General features: G+C 43.8%; 1 protein-coding gene across 1 annotated transcript in view; it reads left to right on the top strand.

The window, feature by feature from the left end:
* LOC124788560 (tyrosine decarboxylase-like) overlaps window positions 1-9,606 on the top strand; it is a 151,068-nt gene extending 141,462 nt beyond the window's left edge. Inside the window, exons 4-5 of the mRNA XM_047255831.1 lie at window positions 6,939-7,176; window positions 9,503-9,606. Of these exons, the coding sequence (XP_047111787.1) occupies window positions 6,939-7,176; window positions 9,503-9,606 (342 nt within the window). The remainder of the gene's footprint in view (window positions 1-6,938; window positions 7,177-9,502) is intronic.
* Window positions 9,607-16,116: the final 6,510 nt, after the last annotated feature.

Genomic DNA, 16,116 nt, shown 5'->3' with positions numbered 1-16,116 from the left:
GGCATGGACTCAACTTAAGTCTGAAGTAGTGCTGGAGGTAACTGACACCATGAATGTTGCAGGGCTGTCCATAAATCAGCAAAAGTACGACGGGGTTCAGATCTCTTCTGAACTGTACGTTGCAAGGCATCCCAGATATGCTCAATAATCTTCATGTCTGGGGAATGTGGTGGACAACGGAAGTGTTTAAAGTCAGAAGAGTATTCCTGCAGTCACTCTGTAGCAGTTCTGGACGTGTGTAGTGTTGCATTTTCCTGCTAGAATCCCCAAGTCCATCGGTATGCACAGTGGGCACGAATGGATGCAGGTGATCAGACAGGATGCTTACGTACGTGTCACCTGTCAGAGTCACATCTAGACGTATGAGGGGTCCCATATCACTCCAACTGCACACGCCCCGCACCATTACAGAACCTCCACCAGCTTGAACAGTCCCCTGTTGACATGGAGGGTCCATGGATTCATGAGGTTGTCTCCATACCCCTATATGCCTATCCACTCGATACAATTTGAAAAGAGATCCGTCCGACCAGGCAACGTGTTTCCAATCATCAATGTCGTGTTGTCGGGCCCAGGCGAGGCGTAAAGCTTTGTGTCATGCAGTCATCAAGGGTGCACGATTGGGCTTTCGGCTCCGGAAGCTCGTATAGATGATGTTTCGATGAATGGTTCGCACGCTGACACTTGTTGATGGTCAAGCATTGAAATTGCAGCAGTCTGTGGAAGGTTTGCACTTCTGTCACGTTGACCAATTCTCTTCGGTCGTCGTTGGTCCCGTTCTTGCAGAATCTTTTTCCGACCGCAGTAATGTCGTAGGTTTGATGTTTTACCGGATTCCTAGCATTCACGATACATTCGTGAAATGGTCGTGTGGGAAAATCCGCACTTCATCCCCACCTCGGAGATGCTGTGTCCCATCACTCGTGCGCCGACTATAACACCACGTTCAAACTCACTTAAATCTTGATAACCTGCCTTTGTAGCAGCAGTAACCGATCTAACAACTGCGCCAGACACTTGTCTCATAGAGACGTTGCCAACCGCAGCGCCTTATTCTGCATGTTTACATATCTCTGTGTTTGAATATTCATGCCTATGGTAGTTTCTTTGGCATTTCAGTGTATATACGGTTCTACTTGCTAAATGTTACTAGTAATTTCATTACTATGTCTTATTTTCAATCAAGTTCTCTTGCTTGCTAATTAATATCTTTACCTTCTTACAAATAATATGTGCTACTGTCTCAGATTTCAGAGTCAAGTAATGTCTTAATACATAATGAATTCTCATGGTCTCTTTAGATCTCACGTATAATCTTTGTTTTTCTTGTGGTCTTCAGACCTACAACTGGTTTAGTACAGCTCTCCACGCTAATCGATACTGTGCAAGCCTCCACATCTCTGCTTGACTATCACAGCCAACATCCATGAGAACATGCTAACTGTATTCAACTCTTGGTCTCCCTCTGCAGGTTTTATCCTCCACACTTCCGTCCGTTATCGAACTGACAATTCCTTGATGCCTCCCGATATGTCCTACCAATTGTTACGTCAACATCCTTATGGACATACTTCACAACCCACGGCCAGGCGAAGCAGCTACCAGCCTGTGAAATTCACTACCAGGACTAGAATATAGCTGAGTTACCATGGAGCAACACCTCAGTCTTCCTCAGTTGCGAGCTCAATTACCTCACGCCATGCCCTGGTGATGTATCACCTCCATCCCTACATGACTAAAGCAGGAACTGGCCATAAAATGTCTCGGAAAAGCTACCATAAATACTCGCCGCTCAGACTTTGCATATGCTGCCTTCGATTGCTACCGGCGCTGATGTGTACTCTGCACCAACCGATAGTCTGATGTAGGTCACCAAGCCTTTATCTATACCTAGCTGCTACATCCGCTACATGCCCTGATGCTGTAGGGACTTGAACTAGCGTTATCCAACTGGAGCCACCTCCCAGATGAGGATGATACCAACCGGCCTCTGTGCATCTCCAGGACATTAGAGAAACGTCATGTGTAGGCAGTGCAATTTACTGAATGATCGTTCTCTGTGTGCTCAGTCTTCACCAGTGTCTATAATCCAGAGAATGTGAACAGTGTGCTTACTTAGCACGGAAGTGTGAGGATTAAGTACTGTTTGTGAAGTTGTAACAGTGTCATGAATATTAATTATTTCACTGTATTTGTTCTATTTAGCCTTATTGTTGTTGACTCAGACGTTACTATGAGCAAAATAGGGGAACAAAGGGTTACCGCCGCAGAGGCGGTTCAGTCTCTGCTAGATCAAGTAGCTCAAATGACAGCAGACTGCGTAGACTTGCATAGACTGTTGCTTTCATTAAAAGAGGATTGGGCCCCGTCCAGTTTATCACTACCCATTGTAGATACTAATGCCACTATCCTAATCTCTCGTTTTCTTTGTTTGTTTTTTTTTTTTTTGTTAAAGCAGGAAGGATGTGTTCGCATTTTTCAACAACATGTTGACAGCCAAGAAGCTGATATGTTGGTCTGAGGGAGAGTTGTTACAAATGGCTGAGTTACTTTTAGTGGAAGATGCGAAATAATATGTGGCGTATCATCAGGAATTAAGGAATGCGTAGACGCTTGAAGTTCTGAGGAAAGGCTTATTGCATCATTATAAGACAATCAATAGCCATGGGCAATTAAAAGTCTGTCACAAAGACATAGTGAGTGCATCGAGAGTTATGTGGACAATATTAGGAAACTTAATGTCAGTAACTACGAGATGAGAGAAAGTGATGACTCTACCATGGCTCTTCTGCAGGAAGCAGAAAAGAGAGCTTTAGACGCGTTTTTCGGAGTTTGTGGCCTGATGTATCAAGCACGGTACGGGTAGAATTACCGAAAGACTTTGTGAGAACCATAGGAATAGTACAGGAATTATAAGAGATAGCTACTGTGACCCGTATCCACGGTAGAAAGGGGATTTCTTATGCTAACGTCAAGTGTTAACAGTGTGGTCGATCACGCCACATACGGAGAGATTGCTCTCAGATACAATGTAGCAAAAAGTTATGTCATCAAGGGACTGTAGGCAGAATAGGGAGTAGAACAGGAAGGTACAAAATGGAAATGGCAACCTAGCGTTAAACATTAGGAGTACCAGAACCTTCCAGTGGGGCTCACAGGAAATTTTAGCCTGACTGCAATACGTGCAGAAACGGAATTTTGCTTGGGTGGCCTAGTGGATGGGAGGTAAAGTAAGATTTAATGGGGCACAGGTGCAAACATGACTGTGGTATTCATGGGTAAGAAGCGGCTGGGCCCACCATGAAAGAAGTTACGTGAGGTGTGTGGTATTGAAGCGCATTCGCTGGATCGAAGAAGTTTTCGGGTGTGTGTAAAACATTTCTGGGAATGTATGGAAGTTTTGACTCGAATATCAATGGTTACCGGGCAGTCTTAGGGTTAGATTTCCTATATAGGCATCACGGTGAAACTGATCTTGGACAACGTAGTAGAACGCGGTGCCCCATCAGTGCGACACTGCCTCAACACTCAACCCTGGTGCAAGGGGGATCAACTGATCTGCGTGAAAAGCCACAAACGAATAATTTACTTGCTAAAATACCTAAAAGTACGAGAAAACTGCTTTGGGTGAGCATAGGAGCTGATTTGCCAGTAAACGTGTTATGTGCTGTTGTATCACTGAGAGAGACTGATGAATTACATAAAGAACAATGTATTGAACAATGTATTGTATGCAGGGGTGTTGTATCCATACGGGATAAATGATGAGCAGGTAGTGCCCATAGGTATAAATAATTTCGACATCAAGGACATGGACTTGTCTAAAGGGTTTTTGGTTGCCAATTTGGAGGTTTTTGGAGTAGATGATCTGGATAGGATGAATTGGGCTCTTAAGCATAATCAAGCCATCACTATAGCTGCTATCAAAACATAAAATTCCAATCAAGAATGAGCCACTTGTGTATCAAAAGAAGTACCATGTACCTAATCACCTACAGGCATCTATGGAGGAGTTCATTAATCAACAGTTATGATACAGCATTATTGAGGAGATTTCTATCCCTTGAGGAGCACCAGTGGTGACTGTGCTGAAAAAAAAATACCGATGGACCAAAGCTTACTGTTTCTGCTGTGACAACAGATATCTTAATAATTGTGTGATAACAGATGCTTATCCAACGATGCCCCTCCATGAACCATGGACCTTGCTGTGGTGACATGGCTTGCATGCCTCAACAATACAGACAGCCATACCATGTGTGCAATCAGAATGGAGGAGTATCTGTTAATAGGCCAGACACATGTATGGTTCCTGAAAAGGGGCAGCAGCATTTTCTGTAGGTACAGGGCCAACAGTCAGGATGACTGACTGACCTGGCCTTGTGAAATCAACCAACATGGCATCTTGTACTGGTACTGCAAATGGTTGAAAGCAAGGAGAAACTACAGGCATAATTTTTGCTGAGGGGATAGTTCTACTTTATTGTTAAAATGATGGAGTCCTCTTCGATAAACTATTCTGGAGATAAAACAGACCTCCATTCGGTCTCTGGGTGGAGACCACTCAGGAGAATGTCGCCATCAGAAGAAATAAACTAGCATTCTGTGGGTTGGAGTGTAGAATGTTAGATCCCTTAATCTGCCAAGTAGGTTAGCAAATTTATAAAAAGAGAAATGGATCGCATACCCAGGTGAACTGTCAGGTTCATGTCTGATTCATTCCATTGCAGCCACTGGACTACAACTCCTCTGCCCAGTGCCTGACAGGTGGCCCAGCTGCGTATTTCCAGAAGAGATGTTGTAGCTGGTGGCTGGGGGCCTCTTAGCACGGTGGAGTGGGGTCTGCACATCAGGTCCTGGCGTTGGCTATATATTCTGCAGAATAAAAGTACACGACGATTTTTCAACTGGGATAGTGGTTTCCAATTGAACCCTGCATTGGTTGTAGCGTTAGCCAAGATACATAAGGAATGCTCTGATAAGCAAGTGGTGGGGGCAGAATAGATAGGCAGGACCAGGATTCGACACCTGGACCCCTCCTATGTGTCATGACCCCCATCCACAATCACCGGCCACGAAATCTCTTCTGTAGGCACACAGTTGGCCCACACGTTGGGCTCCCAGCAGAGGAGTCTGCACTCCAGCAGCTAAAAGGAAGCGAACCGAACATCAGCTCGACACTTCGCCTAAAAGTTTCGAGTAGGAAACTTGTCGAAATGTTGTGACGAGACACCGTGACACCACGATTCGGTTTATAATCCGAGAAGACTTCATCGGTGAAATTCGCTTAGAAAGGCTACCTTACCATTAGTAAATCAGTTCTCCATGTAGCTTATTATCACCCTTGCGGCTTCCAGTCGCTTTGATACCTATTAAGCCCCTTGATATTAATCGTCATCAAGTGACCATGGTGGTCTGAGAGAACAATAACTATGGCAATTACTTTGTCATTTTGCAATCTAGATGCCTCTTTAACAATGATGTGAGTAGAAAAGATTGGTTGTTCCTTTAACACCTGTAAATTATATTAGGTGAACTAAGTTATATAAAACGGCAACGGGCCCAGATGCAGCTCTTTAACAGTTATAAGCTAAAAAATTTATTTTCTAATCTACACTTAACGTTACCTAATTTTACTTGGAAGTTGAGAAGTGTAATAACATTAAATTGTTTCATATAACTCAGGATCCCCATATTTTGTGATTACTATTATTAACTTTCAATGAAAATATGTTTGTGCAGCACAAGGCCCAATAAGCTTACCACTGCAAAATCTATGTGTGTGAATTTTTTATATTCGTATCCATTCTTAATGTAAGTGGCAACTCCTCTTTTCTCCATACCTCGTCTGCAATAACTGGAAGCTAAATTATATCCATCCATATTCAGTATTCCCAAATCAGTAGTTAAATTATGTTCAGAAACATATATTACATCTATACAATTTTACAATAAGGGCACAAGATTTGAATTTTAAATACAATATGGTTTTTTGTAGCAGCGTATTGTTATACCTGTTGATTTATAATTTACACATTTGGGACTTCTGTATGATATAATACATCTGATAAATGGCTGCCACAATTTTGATGGCAGACGCGTACTCCTCTGGCGATATTTTCAGTAACGGTTTTACATAAATGTCGTGGTGTTTCGGTAATTCAGAGTTCAATTTCGACCTTAAATGCTCAGGTGGTCGTGGGCTTACTGGCTTAAGCCTTTTACTTCAGAAAACTGCACAGAAGAAAAGGCCATCGGTGTTAAACCGCAAGACAGTGGAGGCCAATTCTGGTCACAAAAAGAAAAGATGACACAGCTCTTCACCGATCATGGTCTGTTGGCAGAAGCAGTTGAGTCAGCTGGATTCTATATACATGGAGACGCAAATCTTTAGTGAGAACACGGTGAAGAGTGGTTGTTGAAATGCTCAGTAGTGGCGAACTGCCGCCTTGTTTGTTTCTGAATGGCCACTGCGCGCTTATGTCGTGTCTTTTACATCAACAACTAAACTAGTGCTTTTAAATTTTCCTAATATCCCTTTTACAGTTGGATTTGGAAGATAATTCCTACCGAAAATTGGACATACTATAGGAACCGTAGCAGCAAAACTTTCGCCATTTTGACTGTAATGTTTAACAACAGGGACTCGTTCTTTTATTGTGTAGCGCTCCGCGTTTAATAACTCCTGTCTTCTATCGACCCGTCATAATTACAGATCCCTTCGTTAATGACAGCCAAAATCTTGCCCTCTTATTGTAACACACTGTACATGATTTACAGACTGTAGTTCAGCTAACGAAATCAGAAGTTCATTTATTTATTTTTAGCCCTTTGATATTTTTATGTAATTGGTTTACTTTTCATTCCTTTTTATCTTTACATAGTCCAGGTGCTAAATTTTCTGTTAGATTTTAGTTATAGACACATCTTATTTTCAGATACGTCGTAAATGTAAGTGTCGGCCTTCAAACGAGCAATTCCCGCAGCTAGGCGTGGTGTGCTTCCGTGTCCTGCGCACCGGCGAATCGCAGCCGCTGCCTGCAGACCAACTGACGGAGCTGCTACTGGCCTTCATCAACCAGTCTGGCCGAACATTCATGTCACCTGTGCGAGTTGGCGACAACTTTTGCATCCGTTATTGTATCACCGCGGAAAACTATACGCATGAGGACGTAGGTGAGCTGCACTATACTTCGTTAGATGTTCCAATACACCGAAGAAATCATGCGTTTTCACATCGTATTTCACGACCTTGAAATCAGCATATGGCACGTAAATAATTAAAATTGCTGAGCATTAGTATGCACCTAAGTTGAGCAAATACGTTTGGGCGTCCTTTTTATGTGTTTACAGGGTGTTTCAGGAGAAGTGATACATACGCCAAAGTTTGTTATTAAAACTGTCTTCAGTTCTGAGCCTGTAATTGATTAGTTCGTTATCTATCTTTTGAGAAATTACTTCATTTTTCTGTTTCTTTTTTCCTGTCTCATTTTTTACAGTTTTCTTAATATTAGGTTGGTGCATAAATTAGTAGCGTTTTTCCGTAAGGTTAATAAACACAAAAGACACACATAACAGAGAGTTTAGTCATCAGTAATATATTCTCATTCACTATTTACAACAATTTGGCAACGCTAGGGTAACTTTTCGACTCCGCGACTGCAGAAATCGCGTTGTTTCGAAGCAAAGAACTCGGAGAGCATTTTCATCCGGAAAGCAAGTTCCTTGAAGGTTGTTCCATGGAGAGTGGAAAAGGTGAAAGTCTGAGGTGCAAGATCAGCTGAATATGATGCGTGCCGAATTATTTCCCAACCGAACTCCTATACCGTGTAGCATCACTTCACGCAGTCTTCTTTGATTGCACCTGCAAGACGTCTCAGTGTTGGCAGTAAATGTCAGCAGTGTTGGTTACACCTCAGGGAAGCAATTCGTAATACATCACGCCGTCGTTATTCCACCAGATGCATAACATTTCTTTTGTGAATACACACAGGTTGAAACATCCCCTTAGAAAAATTAATGAATTACTGTGCTCATAAACATCTTACATTATTTGATTTTCAAACAGCTGAGCAGAGCTGAAAGTACTCAGACATTTCTCTCTTTACTTATTCTGATCAACACTAAACTGACACACAGCATTTTTAGCGCAACGCAATCTAACTTTCAATAATCCCTACAAAAGAATGGCCCTGACTAACAATAAGCTACACCTTTCATGAATCACTTACCTCACAAAAATCTTCGTTACTCGATCTACTACAATACAGCGAGCCCAATACTGTCAGCTAAATAAAAGATTCTAACTACTAAAGGCACTAACTACTGATAGGCATAGTCAGCAAATGAAAGATTTTGATAGAGAACAAACAATGTATTTACCTTAATAGTGTTCAAAAGTTATCAGTTCATGACATCCAGTTTTACAAATTTACCCTTTCTGATGGACACACGTCCAGATCATCCGCTCTCAAAACTGCGCCATCTCTCTCTCCACATCCACCACTGCTGGCGGCTCACCTCCAACTGCGCAACGCTACGCGTTGTTCACATCCAACTGCCCAGCACTATAATAGCGAATATTCGAACAATGCCAACCAGCCACAGACTGCACACAGCACAGCCAGTGATTTTCATTACAGAGCGCTACGTGGCGTTACCTACATTAAAACCTAAACAGCCTACTTACAAGGTCTTTACACGGAGAGCTGTTGCTTTGTTTGGGCTCAACCATTCCTTTCTTTTCCTTGAATTAGCGCAAAGAAACCATTTATTATCACCAGCCATCATGTTTTTCACTGGCCAAATGATGACGAGCAAGCGGAGATGCACATAATGGGCATCCTGATTTTTGTGATTTTGACTTAGAGCATGCGGTACCCTTACATCCGATTTCTTAACCTTCCTCAATGCGTGCAAATGTCGTACGATGTTTGAATTATCACAGTTCATCACATTTGACAGTTCTCGAGTACAGTGACGTGGATCATTGTAGATTAATGCGTTTAACCGATCTTCATCGAATTCCAAAGTTCTTCCTGAACTTGGAGAGTCACTAACGTCAAAACGATCCTCCTTAAAACGAGGAAACCATTTTCTTGCCGTGCTCTGTCCAATGGCATTATCCCCGTACACGGCGCAAATGTTTTTCGCTGCCTCCGCTGCTGTCACTACTGTATCGAACTCAAAGAAAAGAATGCGTTAGAAATGTTCCGATTTCTCCACTTGGCACTCCATTGTCTAGTGTCCACTGCTCCATTCACTGCCACCAAATGTCAAAATGACAATTCGTAAACTCAGAGAGAAACAATGAAGTATAAATAAAAAATGATAGTCGATAAGTAAACCTATACCAATCAGAATACCAACATGCAAAACAAAAACACTACGAGCTGTTGCACCGACCTAACAGTTCTTAGCTTGTTGCTGGAAGGGCTCAAGTTTTGATGAAGGTATATATAATTTGGTGCTATGATGACTTTTTATGTTCGTTGCTTTACAGCCACTCAACCAAAACTCTTCTGCCGAGGGCCAAATGGGTGGTCCAGTCACGTGCCTTCGGAAGAGACGACGCAGCTGGTGGTGGGGGCCCTCTTAGTGCGGTGAAAGACAGTGAAAGACAGAAACTCTCGCCGTGTGTGGGCGGGCACTATCTTGCTTAAATGTAAGGCCAGGATGGCTTGGCATTAAGGGCAAAACCGGGGCGAAAAATATCTTCAACGTTTCGCTGTGCTGTAACTGTGCCGCGGATGCCAAAGAAAGCGGTCCTGCTAAGAAAAGAAATGGCATCCCAGACCATCACACCTGACTGTCGGGCTGTATGGCGGCAGGCAGTCACGTTGGTATCTCACTGTTGTCCTAAGTGACTCCAGACACGTCTTCGGCCTGTAATTTCTTTGACTAGAGCAGATTTATCTTCAGTGATGAATCCACTTAGAACTGAGCCCTGACGACCAGCGAAGACGTGTCTGGATACCAACCTGACTGTCGCGTGTCACACAGCCCGACAACCAGAAGTGATGGTTGAGGTGCCATTTTGTTTCACAGCATGACCCCTTTGGTTGTCATTCGCGGCAAAATTACAGCATAGTAGTACGTCAATGATATTTTACGCTACATTTTGGTGCTCTTCATGGCAACCCACCCTGGAGTAACATTTCGACGAGATAATACCCTCGCACACATGGCGAGGGTGTCTACTGCTCATCATCGTGCTTGCCAGACCCTAGCTTGGCCTGCAAGGTCACCTGATCTCTCCTCAGCGTTGTGAGTAGGGTCCTCCCACCAGTTCGGGACGCAGACGATATAACGCGCCAGTTGGACAAAATATGGCACGGTATCCCTCAGGAGGACATCCACCAACTTTGTCAATCAGTGCCAGGATCGATAACTGCTTGCATAAGAGCCAGAAGTGGGCCAACGCTTTATTAACTTGCTCAATTTGTGAAGCTCTTTCTCTTGAATAAATCGTCCAATTTTTCTGAAATTGTAATAATTTGTTTGTCTGTACATGTATATGACGTCTACCAATTTCCGTCCAATTCGGGTAATTTTTTTGTGGTGCAGAGCTTTTTTTGTGGCCTTAGAGTGTATTATGTACTCATATTACCTGTTTCTCACCTAGAAAACGTGTGTTCTCGAACTAGATATCAAAATACATTGGCCAGATGTGTCCACCTGCTTCCACTTCCCAGAGACGACCTGCTAAAAGGATATGCTTCCACTTCTTCCTGTGCCTTCAACGTCCAAATACTGTGGCTCTAGTTCTCACTTCGATGACCAGCACTTCGCGCTCGGCCGTCATTTTACCAAACGGATGCAGTGAGCGAAGAGAAATATAAACAAAGGAGCTGTACTTTCAGAAGGTAATAGCTGCGTGCTATCAGATTTACAACCCAAATTTCTGCGTGGGTTCGATTGTTGCGCCCGATAACTTGCAAGTGTCCTTTTTTTATCCTTAAAATATGAGGTCTAGTTGGTGACCTTGCCTTGTAAGACTTAAAACATAATACGTGGGGCGTAGGCAACAGATAATGGCAAGGAGGTTAACTATTCATGAATTAGTTACGTATTACATATATTCAACGTTTTTCGTTTCTGATCTTACAAGTATATTCATAGCTATAAAAAAATTCATAATAACAAATATTCAGGATTATGTGGATAGGGTTAGCAATAAGTGTGGCGTTAGGGGAAATTATTGTGTACTTTTTAGTTCGATTTAAAAAATTATTGTCATTCAAACAATTATTTTCTGCTTATTAGTCTTGTGTGTGTGCAATTTTTCAATCGATTTCAAAAAAATATGATGAGATTACAATGGAGATATGTGGTAAAGTTCAGGTTTATATTAGTTTCTCTTCGCCTGACTAAACTGTTACAAAATGGCTCTGAGCACTATGGGACTTAACATCTGAGGTCATTAGTCCCCGAGAACTTAGAACTACTTAAACCTAACTAACCTAAGGACATCACACACATCCATGCCCGAGGAAGGATTCGAACCTGCGACCGTAGCAGCATCGCGGTTCCGGACTGAAGCGCCTAGAACCGCTCGGCCACACCGGCTGGCTAAACTCCTACATTGCTTCCTCTCACGTATATCCCTCGAAAAGTCTATGAAGGTAAGAATTAGGGATGTGACTGCATAGGTTTTCCTGGCATAATAATAAGTGGTAGGCTCCTCCAATTTGTTGCAGGATCCTAAAACCGACGCATCCCGATATTTCGGGGGACTACCGGTCCGCTAGAAACTTGCCAAGGCTACTAGTCGTCGTACTACACTATGTGATCAAAAGTATCCGGACACCCTCAAGAACATACTTTTTCATATTAGGTGCATTGTGTGCCACATACTGCCATGTACTGCATATCAGCGACCTCAGTAGTCATTAGACATTGTGAGAGAGAAGAATGGGGAGCTCCGCGGAACTCACGGACTTCGAACGTGGTCAGGTGATTCGGTGTCACTTGTGTCATACGTCTGTACGCGAGATTTCCACTCTCCTAAACATCCCTAGGTCCACTGTTTCCGATGTGCTAGTGGAGTGGAAACGTGAAGGGACACGTACAGCACAAAAGCGTACAGGCCAACCTCGTCTGTTGATTGACAGAGACAGCCAACAGTTGAAGAGGGTCGTAATGTGTAATAGGCAGACGTTATCCAGTCCATCACACAGGAATTCCAAACTGCGTCAGAATCCAGTGCAAGTACTATGACAGTTAGGCGGGAGGCGAGAAAACGTGTATTTTATGGTCGAGCGGCTGCTCATAAGCCAAACATCACGCCCCTAAATGCCAAGCGACGCCTCGCTTGGCGTAAGAAGTGTAAACATTGGACTAATTAACAGTAGAAAAACGTTGTGTGGAGTGACGAATCACGGTACACAATGTGGCGATCCGATGGTGAATACCTGGTGAACGTCATCTGCCAGCGTGTGTAGTGCCAACAGTAAAATTCGGAGGCGGTGATGTTATGGTGTGGTCGTGTTTTTCATGGAGGGCGCTTGCATCCCTTTTTGTTTTGCGTGGCACCATCACAGCATAGGCCTACATTGATGTTTTAAGCACCTTCTTGTTTCCCGTTGTTAAAGAGCTATTCGGGGATGGCGATTGCATCTTACAACACGATCGAGCACCTGTTCATAATGCACGGCCTATGGCAGAGTGGTTACATGACAATAACATCCCTGTAATGGACTGTCCTGCACAGAGTCCTGACCTGAATCCTATAGAACACCTCTGGGATGTTTTGGAACGCCAACTTCGTGTCAGACCTCACCGACCAACATCAATACCTCTCCTCAGTGCAGCACTCCGTGAAGAATAAGCTGTCATTCCCCAACAAACCTTCCAGCACCTGATTGAACGTATACCTGCCGGAGTGGAAGCTGTGGGCCAACACCATACTGAATTCCAGCAATACCGATGGAGTGCGCCACGAACTTGTAAGTAATTTTCAGCCAGGTGTTCGGATACTTCTGATCACATATTGTATATAAGCCATCGTACCGTACACGGCGCATGCGTCGCCCACCACAAGTGCTGTTACCTCCAAGACCGGACTGGTGGCGCCGTCCCTACTATAAAACACGCTACATCATTTCGAAATCATAGACTGTCTTCAAACACCCGTACCAGCCGCACCACACAACGTTGTGTTTTGACTGACAGCCTTCCACGCCCTGCTAAGAGAAATATCATTGTCCCTGTTGGTCACGTTGTCTGCCAACGTAATTTCAGCTGCCTCTTTATAAACACTATTCCACAACCGGACGCACTGGTAACTATTAGGTTTTGTCAATTTCAACACCGTGTCTCTTTTCAGACACTGCTGTACTTCCGTAGACTTTTCAGGCCGTTGTAGCATCATGATACAGCGACTGTTCTGGACTGTGCGAATCAAACGGAAGAGTAAGCCTTCCAACAATGACACGGAACTTCCTGTATGCCAGGCTTCCTAATTTACAAATCATCTTTGACAGAGCTGAGTTGTACCCTGACTTTAACGTCAAATATTCTTAAAAGTCTTGCAATGTTAAAGGGTATGCACACGTCATAAAGAAAAAAGTCTACGGACCTATACTCTGTTCGTGCACCTCCGGATATGGTCTGTATCCATTTTTCTTAAACACAGCAATAAAGTGTGCAAGTTTCTGGGTTAAGCTGTCGGCATCGGAAATAGCAGATTCTCTGTGTATCAGAGTTCTAAGGACCCCACTGCATTGGTACATTGGATAGCAACTCTAGATACTGATCGGTATGTGTCGAAGTGAGCACTATACGCCTGAGTACAATCACGTTTTTTGTAAATCGTGGCGTCCAAAAATGAAAACTTCCCCTCACTTTCAACCTCCATGGTTGATTTAACGCTGGGATGAAGACAGTTGAAGGTGTAAAGAAAAAAAGAAAACGGTTAAGAGCATCCCATCCATGAGGTTAGACAAAATAAGTATCGTTAACGTATCTCCAGAAGAAAGTTGGTTGCAAAATTGAAGTGCTCAGTGCCTGTGAAGAGGAACACAGAACTGTGACCTTTATTCCTTATGCTAGGGACAGTTCCTTTAAGATTTTAAGATGATTTGACATTAAACGTGCGTTCCGTCCCATTTCCAGGATTAGGGCACTAGTCTCTGTCAAAGATGATTGGGGGTTAAGCAGTTCTGATATATACAAAATTCCCTGTCACCGGGAAAGGCTTACATACATTATTCGATCCACACAGTCCAGGACGGGTGCGTGGAGCATCGCCGTCGCACAAGCATATAACAACCTGAAAAATCTGCGATGGCGAAACATTGAACGAGGGACACGGTATGAATCTGACAAGCAGCTTGCAGTTGCCAGCACTTCGGTTTTTGGAGTGGTGTTTATAAAGAGGCAATTGAAAGTATGTTGCCAGACAATTTGATTAATAAAGACAAGGGTTTTTCTCTCAGCAGAACGTGGAACTCGGTACTGTCTCGCATCAAAGCACAACGTTCTGTGGTGCGCCGATCCGAGTGAAGATAGCCTTTGAGAGCGATGTATCGTCGGCGCCTGTTTACCGCTAGGGACGGCGCCAGGAGCCCAGTCTTGTTTGGGGCAACAGCAGTTGTGGTGGGCGCCTCATGGACGTGTACGGTACTGAGGCCTATATAGGACGACGATTTGCAGCCTTGGCATTAGTTTTCAACGGGACTCAGCAGTAGCATTCTGCTGAAGATGGCGGACAGGTGAATCGCTGAAACACTGAGTCGTGTTGATTTTAGAATGCGGCACCAACCATGAGGGCACTACTATTACATCAGGATAGCCTATGCAGTCACATCAAGTACCTCTGCTGGGAGGAGATGGTGAAACTTGTACTGAAATTGAATAAATTTCATAAGAATAAAGAAAACCTGGTGAGTACAATCACTTTCTTGCTGAGATGCCACGACCATGGTATTAATCCTAATTTTTCAAGGTTTGTTCGTTTATTTAATAGTAATAGAGCTAAAAGGATTAAGAAGAGTGCCAGTCAAGCACTGATTAGAGGACGTATTCGTTTTACCCACAGACAGCTGGATATTATTTCCAAAGATTTATTTTGCTTGCATTTCGATCTCTCATCTCAGTTTTCAAATTCAAATGGCTCTGAGCACTATGGGACTTAACATCTGTGGTCATCAGTCCCCTAGAACTTAGAACTACTTAAACCTAACTAACCTAAGGACATCACACACATCCATGCCCGTGGCAGGATTCGAACCTGCGACCGTAGCAGTCGCGCGGTTCCGGACTGTAGCGCCTAGAACCGCGAGACCACCGCGGCCGGCATCTCAGTTTTCAAGAGATGTTTGCGAGTGTATTGATTGCTCCATATGGGCACTATCGGTTTGGACGCATATGAGTGCCATCACCAGACAGTTCTTCAAACTCAAGCGGCTCCTTTCTCATCCTATAGCACCAGCAGGAGATACACGTCGAAGCGCTATGATTAATCTTCAAGTAAGGAGTTGGATAGGTCTACTGCGGCAGCGTTGGAAGAAGGTTTGAATTTTGCTTCTACTGCAAGGAGACTCCCGTTGTAGAATTTATCTGCTCTGTAGAACAAGCAGTACACAGTCTTACACAGCCTCTCTGAGGATCAGGCACAAGAAATTACCGAAAAAGTTACCCAGATGTTTCGTCGGACTTGGCCATCTCGCTATAACATCTCTTCTGCAGACAGAGCAGCTATTCGTTTCTTTAGGGATGATGAAGTAATAGATTCGCCAACTGACAAGGGGCAATGGCCTTGCCACAGTGGAAACACTGGTTCCTGTCAGATTACTGAAATTAAGCGCTGTCGGGCGTGGGTGGCACTTGGGTAGGCGACTGTCTGGGCCGCCATGCGCTATTGCCATTTTTCGGGGTGCACTCAGCTTCGTGATGCCAACTGAGGAGCTACTCGACCGAACAGTAATGGCTCCGGTCAAAGAAAACCATCATAACGACTGGGAGAGCGATGTGCTGACCACACGCCACTCCTATCCATATTCTCACATGAGGATGACACGGTGGTCGGATGCTCCCGATGGGACACTTGTGGACTGAAGACGGAGTGCAACTGACAAGGGGAATGCCACTGTTGTTTTGGCACGGGACTATTAC

This window comes from Schistocerca piceifrons, chromosome 3, assembly GCF_021461385.2.
Source record: "Schistocerca piceifrons isolate TAMUIC-IGC-003096 chromosome 3, iqSchPice1.1, whole genome shotgun sequence".
In the NCBI taxonomy this organism is placed as follows: domain Eukaryota; kingdom Metazoa; phylum Arthropoda; class Insecta; order Orthoptera; family Acrididae; genus Schistocerca; species Schistocerca piceifrons.
Note: the sequence above shows the minus strand (reverse complement) of the source record. Positions and strands in the feature narration are given on the sequence as shown.